Source organism: Benincasa hispida, chromosome 5, assembly GCF_009727055.1.
Source record: "Benincasa hispida cultivar B227 chromosome 5, ASM972705v1, whole genome shotgun sequence".
Lineage (NCBI taxonomy): Eukaryota > Viridiplantae > Streptophyta > Magnoliopsida > Cucurbitales > Cucurbitaceae > Benincasa > Benincasa hispida.
Window position 1 is genome coordinate 60802736 of NC_052353.1, and position 9798 is coordinate 60812533.

Consider the following 9798-nt stretch of genomic DNA (forward strand, 5'->3'; position numbering starts at 1 on the left):
AATTCCATACAAAAGATTTGGGCATGTTGAAATACTTCTTAGAAATTGAGGTACTAAGAAGCAAGAAAGGAATTCTATTATCACAGAGAAAATATGTACTTGACTTGTTGACTGAAACAGGAAAGCTAGGGGCTAAGCCATGTAGTACCTCAATGATGCCCAACTTACAGCTCACAAAAGATGGAGAATTGCTAAAAGATCCTAAAAGATATAGGAGATTAGTCGGAAAACTTAATCACATTACAGTGACTCGACCCGACATAGCCTATTCAGTAAGTATTGTGAATCAGTACATGTCATGCCTTACAGTTGATCATTGGGTTGCATTGGAACAAATTCTTTGTTATTTGAAGGCTGCTCCCAAGCGTGGTTTATTATATAAGAATTATGGTCATACTAATATTGAATGTTTCTCAGACGCCGATTGGGCAAGATCTAAAGAAGACAGAAGATCAACCTCAGGGTATTGTGTTTTTGTTGGTGGTAATTTGATTTCTTGAAGAGTAAGAAGCAAAATGTGGTTCACATTCAAGTGCAGAATGAATATAGAGCAATGCACAATCTGTGTGAATTGATTTGGATATATGAACTTCTTGTTGAGTTGGGATTTGAAATCACCACACCGACAAAGTTGTGGTATGATAATCAAGCAGCACTTCATATTGCGTCTAATCCAGTATTTCATGAAAGAACTAAACATATTGAAGTTGATTGCCATTTTGTACGTGAGAAAATTCAACAAGGGTTGGTATCTACAGGATATGAGAAGACTGGAGAACAATTAGGAGATATTATCTTCACGAAAGCATTGGATGGAAGACGTATAGATTATCTATGTAACAAGTTGGGCATGATTAATATATATGCTCCAACTTGAGGGGCAGTGTTATAATTCTATAGTTAGGGTTTTCCATTCTTGTAAATATTTTGTGATATTTTCCTTTTCTATGCTTTGTACACTTGTATATATTCATATCTTTGGTGAATGAATAGAGCATTCTAATTCTTTCTCAAACCTAAGAGTTTTACAAGAAGCATTATTCAACGCATACTCTCTCAAGTCTACATCAATTTGCTTTGAGAGGAATTGTAGAAATTTTCAAGAATGGACCATTTTGAAATCATCAAGATTAAGACTTCTGGCTGGTGTTCTTTTTCAAAAAAACTCGGGGGACTCTTTCCAAGATATTGGTGACAACTGGAAAGCTTTCTTGTATCTCTATGGGTTTATGTTTCTTTTTTCTGTGGTTTTCTGCAGCTTTGTTTTCTTGTTAGCTCCTGTTGGTTTGTTTCTCGTCTTTCTCCTCAGATTTCTTTTGTTCAGAGACTACACTTTGTAGGCTTGACTGGTTTTATCTCTATGTGTCTTATATCTATTAATGATACTATTGTTTCCTTCTCCAGAAAACATAAAAAGGTGGGAGAACTTCAATTATTATATTGAAATCAGCAGTAAAGAACTAACTTTTCAATTAAGATGCAAGAGGACCATCTGAGCGACAAAAGAAAAACTTACAATAGTTAATCTCTTGATCAAGCCGTTTTTTATTCTCAGATCCAGATCTTTGCATTCCTCCTGCAACATAGCAATGGCAATAAAACTTCCAGTAACAATCATAATAAGATAACTTCATCCAACAAATACAAGTATCAATTAGATGCCTATACAAAATATTCAATTCAAAATAAAGGGTAAATTTTGGCTTGGAGGAGAAAAAAGGCTCTAACAATAAATAAGTCGAAAAACTTTTTCTTAGTTACAATGTGAACGGCGAAGATTTAATAAAACGGTTGATAGATAGATGATGATATTCTCCCTTGTTCAATGAAGAAAATCTAGAATTAACACCGAGTGGCAACAACTTTTTCTTGAAAGAAACAATAATTTATTGATAATCAGGCAGGCACAAAAGATGTATAAAAACCCCTACAAAGAGTAGACAAGAATAGATACAGCTTTATAAAAGAGCGTTCGTGAGAGAGAGAGAGAGAGAGAGCAGATGGGTGAAATGCCTCCCATGATTTTCCTTTCGGATAGTTTTTCCTCTTATCCAATTGCTCCTTTTTTTTTTTTCTTTTGCCCATGATACTGCCTCCATGAATTGTACTAAAGGCTAGTCTTCCACCTTTCTTGGATACCTTGCCTTAGTCCAGAGGTAAAATGAGTTACTTGGAGTTGTCCTGCTCCAGCAAGGTTGAGCTGCTCACCTAGGCAGTTGAATTCTTCAGTATGATATCCCACTTTTCTTTACCCTTGTTTGCAGTGATGGTATTGATTGAAAAGGATATGTTCATAGTTATTTGATAAGTTTTCTTGTAAGAGCATCAACATTCTTAGTTGAGTCTTGATAGTTCTCTTCCTGCAAGCTCGCATTTGGAGTTGGCCCCACCAAGCAGCTGCTCCCCCTTTTGACTTTTAATGGCTCTTTCTCAGTTAAATCACTGGTTAATCACCTTTCTTTGGCCCCTCCAATTTCAGCCAGTCTTCAAAAGGGTCTTTGGAAGACCAACAGCCCTAAGCGAGTTAATGTAACAGTATGGATAATGCTTTTTGAAGCCTAAATTGTTCCTCAGTGCTGCAACGGAAGTTGCCCTGCTACTATATCTCCCCCAATTGGTGTGTCCTTTGTAAATCAGCTGAAGAAGACCTGCAGCACCTATTCTTTGACTGCTGTTTTGCCTTTAATTGCTGGAAAGATTTCCTTAATTGTTTCAACACCTCTTGGGTCTTTGATAATTCTTTTAGAAGCAATGTGCAACAACTACTTTCTGGTCCATCTCTAAAGAAATACTCTAATTTACTATGGATTAATGGGGTGAAAGCAGTGCTGGTTGAAATCTGGTTTGAAAGAAACCAAAGAGTGTTCAATGGGAAGGAAAACTTCCTTGGTTTTGCTCGTTTTGAGGCGGCAAAACTCAACGCTTCTCTTTGGTGCTCCCTTTCTAAATGTTTTGAAGCCTATTCCTTGCAAGACATAAGCTTAAATTGGCAGGCGTTCTTACAATTGGAAGCTTCGTTGAAGATCAGCTTATTTTTCCTTTGTATTCTCATCTGTTTTAATTTCCTTGATGTATTTTAGCTCTTTAACTTTTGTTTGTGAAGCTTTTCCTTGTCTTTTCTCATTAGTATTATCTTTTTGCTAGCCTTTAAAGGCTTTTCATTTTTGTTGGATGTGATGAGGGTGCTATGGGGGTGTCAACCTAGTTGAGATGCCCGGGTGCGCCTACTGATCCTTTGGTTTCTTGCTTGGTTCTTTGTATTCGCCTTTATTTTTAAGTACACATCTCTTGAACTAAATCTTATTGATTAATAAAGGCCGTTTCCTTTTCAAAAAAAACTTTACATTCTTTTCTTTAGGAGTAGAGAGAGACGCTTGCTTTCGAAATGAAAAAGAGAAATGAAGAATCAGATTAATGACATTTTTTTTATAAGAAACTTCTCGTTGATTAATGAAAAGGGGAAACCCCAAAAGCCAATAGGCGATTACAAGAAGCATTTCCAATTGGAGACTAAATAAGATAAACTGAAAAGATTAAAAGGATGCTTATCCTTGCATCAATACAAAGTTGTAGATAAAACTAGATCCATAAATCTATCGAAAGAGGAGCAAGAATCCTTAAAAATACGACTGTTGCGCTCACACCAAAGGGTCCAAAAGAAAGTACGCGTAAAAGCCAACCACAACAAATATTTGGTACCACCAAAAGGATGAACCACCATAAAGGACGCCAAGATATCAAAAATATGGTCAGAGCAAGTCAAGGACCAACCAAAAGCCTCCAAGTAAATGTGCCAAAACTGGCCAGCAAAAGAGCAGTGCACAAAGAGATGAGCCGGAGATTTTTTTTTTTTTTAAAGGGAAACGGCCTTTATTAATCATTAAGAGATAGTACAGGAGATGTGTACTTGAAAATAAAGGCAAATATAAAAACCAAAACCGAAACCAAAGGATCAGCAGGTGCATCCGGGCATCTCAACTAGATTGACACCCCCATAGCGCCCTCATCATATCCAACAATACTGAGGGAACCTTATAAAATTAGCAATAAGGTTAACAACAATGAAACGAGAACAATCAGAGGCTTCACAAGCTGAAGCTACAAAAATCTGAGAACATAGCAAAGACAACAAATACAACAAAAGAGATGAGTAGGAGATTCCTCATGACATCGACACATAATACACCAAGAGGGCCAAAGAGACATATAAGGCATCCTGCACTATAACCGATCAGCAGTATTGACCGCACCAAGACTAAGCTCCCAGCTTAATGATATTAATGTCTCAAATCAGAATGCTTTCAAAATTCCCGGTTCTAATGGGAATTTATTTCCTCCAGACCCTTCCTCATCAAATGTTGTTATTGGTCCTATAGAAGTTCAACAATGTAAGGAGGTTTCTCGTCAGGTTTCCCAGTCACATTTTGGAGTCTTGCCTACTCATTTGGAAGTAGAAGAGTAAAACTAATTCAGCAAGATCTGGAAGCGAAAGAGTCAACACAATCTAATCAGCAGGATTTTTCTTTCCAAAGTTGCTGAAAATAATTTAGAGAGATGTAGTAGGTATATTCCAGCTTTTCCTTTGCATTATATTCGGAGAAAAATTCTTCATCCTAAGATTACAGAGGCTAATCCTCATTCGTTAGAGGAGAATTGAGTTTATGTTCAAGTTCCTCCATTATACTCAAAAAAGTCTCTCACAGTTTACCAAGGAGCCTCCAATCTTCATCGGTTTTCAGACAACCGTCAATTTCTCTCCCAGGTTCAAAGACTCAATTTATTGGAGTTTTTTAGGATCCATTTTCAGAGAAGCAATTTGGGGAAGCATTTGATAACTTGTTTCAAAGGGAGGAGGAAGGGCAGTGTACTCCAAGTTCAAAGGGTGAGGGGATTTCCTTTATCTCCCTCCCAGATTCCATCAGAACTTTCTTCAATTGTTGAGGCCTGTGGCATTCAGTTGCGCAAATTCCTCCCCATCCATCTCAGATTGTAGGTTGAAGGGTTGCTCAACTCAACAAATTATGAAAATAATTTCATGTGTACCCAAGACTTGGGGACAATTCCAAGCGAGCTGCTTTATAAAGTTACTTCAAAATCAGAATCCTGATTCGGTTAGGAACAAAAAGAGAGGATTTCGACCTTCTTCTTGTTCAATTGTTATGAAATCCAAGGGAGATTGGCTGGACTTTTGTGGAATCCTTTGGAAAAGTGGGTGGTCTTCTGTTAATGTGGAATGAAGGCAAGGTATCAGTGTTAGAGTTCCTCAAAGGTGGTTGTTCTTTATCACCCTAAGTTCATGACTAAAAATTGGACTACTGCAAGAACATATGATGGGTCGGTTTTGTTATAAGTGCCAATTTAAGTGTGTTCAAAGATAATCTTAAGTATTAGACTACTGGTTAGGACGAAAAGTGAGAAAAGGTAAAAAAGATTCTTCTTTCTAAGCTTGAAACTTTTGATGCAAAAACTAAAACCAAGGAGATTTCTAATATTCAGTTTGATATAAAATCTGCATTCAAACGTGAAATAATGGATTTGTAACTATTGGATGATAGAAATTTGATCCAGAAATGCAATCTTAGTTGTTTAATTCATCATTGGACACAAGTTTCTGCAGCTCAAAATTCAGCATTTCCGACAGGCAATAAGATCTCTTTATAATCCTAAATGTTTAATCATGAAGAAAGAAGCTTCAGTTTTTGTTAAGGACTTTTGGCCAATCTGCCTTGCTACATCGTCATACAGAATTGTAGCAGAAGTCTTAGCTGAGAGATTGAAGAAGGTTATGTCATGTATTTTTCCGCGTTCTCAAAGTGCATTTATCGGTGAAAGTCGGCTTTATCCCAGTTCTTATAGCTGATGAAGCGGCTGCAGAGTATGGAGCCAAGAGAAAGAACAAATTTGGATTCTTGAACTCATCCCAGTTTGTATTGTTTATTGCTTTGGCTGTTTCTTTAATTTGTTTTCATTGTACTTTGAGCATTAGCCTCTTTTTATTTATTCAATGAAAGCTTCCTTTCCTTTTCCCAAAAAAAAAAAAAAAAAAAAAAAACCCTCAAGATTCCAAGAAAAGATCTTCAAGATAACGTACTAAAGAATTTCCAAGATGTTCAAGATCTGGAAAGAATGATAAGAACAAATAAGAAAGCTAAAGAAAGGTCTAAAGATTCCAAGAAAAGTCAAAAATCCCAAAAACCCCTTACATTGCTATCATTTAAGTTATATCATTTTTTAGTCAGCAAGACGACTTTTTGCAGTCTTCTTCTTCTATGAAGAAGGACATCTTATCGTTTTGTTTACATTATATAATCCATAAATACTCTATATTACACTGAAGGAAAAAAAAAAAAAGTATATTTTGTTTTTATTGAAACAATTGTGTTCATTGAGGAAAAAATTAAAGAATATGACGGCATACAACAAAACAAGCTCCCAAAAATCCACAAGAGGAAGGGGGTCCAATTAGAACAATGTTGCCCAGAGAAAAAAAAATGTATAGATCAATAATAATAACAGGGGAGAAATTACCTCAGAAAAATTTTCATCTGAAAGCATGCAAATGCTGACGTCTTTCATCACATTAGAAACATGAAGAAGGAATCCTGTACCCAAATCACCAGATATAGAAATTTTCTTCACCCCTAGAGGATATCAAAAAATAAGATCATTGAATTGATTTTCTGAGATGACATATGGTTGGACGGTAAGCATATAACAATTTGGAGAGATGGACAAAACAAAAGGCATGGAGGAGGAACCTTGAAAGAACAAAAAGAAGAAAATTAAGCAATACACCTTCAAAGATGGCTTCAAGAGCCAAGAGGCTCATTGTCGTTTCATTAATTGGACTTCTCCAATGGTAGATTACTATACCAAGCAAGATTTAAACTTGAAAATTGACTCTGGGACATTACGACAACTATGGAAACTGTGTCTGTGTGTGTGTGGGGGGGGAGGGGGGGTGGTGTTGGTTGTTACCGAGTACGAGAGAAATATCAGAATAATATTCCCCATCTGTAATCGTACTGATACAAGCTCATATATAGAGCTACCGTTCGAATAACAGATGCATAACATCTCTGATCCCTCTGGTTCTCACTAAGACAACTAAGAGAAGACTAATTGCAACTAATCTGTTGAATTAATGAGCTGTCTTCAAAGGATCTATAATCAAATTTACCAACTTGAAGTAAACCATCTGCCAGGACACCTCATTTCAAATTTTCGAGTTCTCTTTACTTTCTTCTGTTTTTTTTTCTACCATAACAACTGACCAAGCGAACTTTTAGAAGCATCCATGGTAGGACCTATTTAACTTTACTAACATTCTTTCAATTTTTTTCATGACCACAATTTGCAGTTATCTCCAAAGGATGTAAATAAAACGAAGACAATTCAGATTACATCAAAGTTAAGATCTGTAAAGAAAAATTATTCCAGGTAGCGTTTTCCCTGTTCATGAATAAAAAAGATAGTTTAGTTACCTATAACTTGCACGAGTTGATGAGTATTTTTCTGAAGATAGTCATGGGGATCAGATTTAATCCTGACAAAGCTACCAATCAACTTGCTCTCAAAGGTTTGATGATCTTTAACCAGTTCCTCTACTAAACTCTTTCTCAAGTAGACAAGATTAATATTTCCAGGAACCACGGCAGCAAAAGAGCAGTTTGGGTTCACACGCACTTTCGTCTTCTGACTGAGCTTCCTTCCTGGGATTATACCATTCTCCCGTTTGAGGGTATTTAAAAAATTTTCCGTCTCGTCAGAGCTGTAAGAAAAGTCATCATCTGATTCATCTTGATTCTCGGCAAAGTGTGGTTCTAGCATGTCATGGATTTTAATACGGCCAATTGTTTTCCTTCCGAAGATGGAATGAAGCCTATCATCGCAAAGGATTCGTTTCTTTCTAGAGGGATGAAGAAGATTGTTAATATTGACATATTCATTAATAATGGAGGTAACGTCGTGTCGAGAAATCTTCTCTTTGATATCCTTACCAATTGATTCAAGAAATTCAATAAGTGGTCTTGATCCCCAACCAACGAATTCATATCTCTTGGATCTAATTTTCCTTTTCATTCTTACAGGAGTACATACCTGCTGTCTACTACTTTCGATCCACTCAAACGAATCCATTCTGCATCCTAGATAGTTGATAGCTTCGTCGTTCTAGAAAGAAACTGATCCCCGGCCAAGGACAGCGAAGCTTCCAAGCTTCACCATAGAAACAAGGATGGAATCAACCACCGGTTCTGTCGAAGGTACCAAATAGGGAAATGGTCATAAATAAAATAACCTGTTTCCATATTTCACAAGTCACGACACAACTTACACTAGCTCGTTTAGTGTCCAGTTTTTCTTGATTTTCTTCCGTCATTCAAATAAAAGTTTTTAACTTTTTTCCATCGAATTTGAGAGATCTATCCTGAGTCTTCTTTTTCCTTTTTTCTCTTCTTCTCAATTTTCTTTCATTTGTATCGGTTATTTTCTATTTTTTCTTTCCGATCGTTGGAATGTTGCATATTTATCTTAGTTGGCCATCAAAACGTTAGATACAATATAGCGAAGAGCAAGAATGCGAGAGATCGAGAAAGAGAAGAAATCAAGCGAAGAAAGAGGTCGAGAGAGCAAGTACAAGAGTGTGAGATAGGGATTGATGTTCAAAAAACCTAATGACCGAAAAAATTGATCAACCCATTTCAATCCATGCGGTTTGGGTTGAGTTATCAATTCATTTGAGCTCAATAACTCAAACCAATGTGAACTAATCTGAACTTATTATTTACATTATGTACGTATTCTTTTACTTAGGATTCAGTTATATGTAAATATATTTATTTTTGTTTTATTTAATTTCATTACTTTTTAGACAATTTATTCTCTAACAACACATAAAAAAAGTTTCTTAGTAGTTTGGAAAGAAATTTTACATTATATAAATTGAAATTGAGTTATTCAATAATTAAATCAATATATAAGAAATTTGTATTATATAAGAAATTGAGTTGTTAATCTTAATTCAATGTATAAAAATAATTAAAACAAATTTCTATGCATCAACATTTTACTTATTTTTATAACAAAAATTTAAATAAATGACTCGAGTAACTCGAACCAACTCAACCCAGTATTTTATGGTTGGGTTGGATTGAGTTTCATTTTTTAATAAGGATTATTTCAATTGAAGAAATTTACAACTCTAACAATTAATTCTAACCCAGCCCAGCTCAACCCACGAATACCCTAGTGTAAGAGAGCGAGAGTGCAAGAAAGGGAGGAAATCAAGAGAAAAGATGTTGAGAGAGAGACAGCTAAGAGTAAGAGTGGAGGCCTATCTGCATGAGATTTTGTTTTGGTAATTTCATCCCAATTGCAATATGACATCAACATGGGCTAAAAAAAACCTCAAACTCATAAGGTAGGTCAATTCTTATTTTCTCTCCCCCAATATTGGGTCATCCGTCCATCAATTTTTTAGTAGAATCTCAATGACCGGTATAGTATGTAATTTAATCTTTCCAAATCTCAAATTCTTAAATCTTACACCCAATTTCAAAGAAAATTTGATCTCGAACAATCTCTGGTTTCTTCAAATTTGATCTTGAGCAATCGTTGGTTTCTTCTTGAAAAAAAAGTTAAATATTGAAAGAGATTAATCTCTAGTCAATCTATCGAGAAAGATTATAAAGATGATTCGAATGTGTAATGATAAGAGGTTAAACTTTTATCCAAACCTTGCAAACGATCTTGACTCGAGAAAGACTTGAGAAATATTATTATAATAATTTGCCAAAA

General features: G+C 35.6%; 1 protein-coding gene across 1 annotated transcript; it reads right to left on the minus strand.

The window, feature by feature from the left end:
* Nucleotides 1–1429: 1429 nt before the first annotated feature.
* Nucleotides 1430–8348, minus strand: LOC120077474 (uncharacterized protein At5g08430-like). Its single transcript, XM_039031355.1, has 3 exons — nt 7485–8348; nt 6529–6641; nt 1430–1576 (listed from the first exon to the last, which is right to left on the minus strand). The coding sequence occupies exons 1-3, from the start codon at nt 8137–8139 to the stop codon at nt 1469–1471; spliced, it is 876 nt and encodes a 291-aa protein (XP_038887283.1). The 5' UTR covers nt 8140–8348; the 3' UTR covers nt 1430–1468.
* Between the last annotated feature and the right edge of the window lie 1450 nt (nt 8349–9798).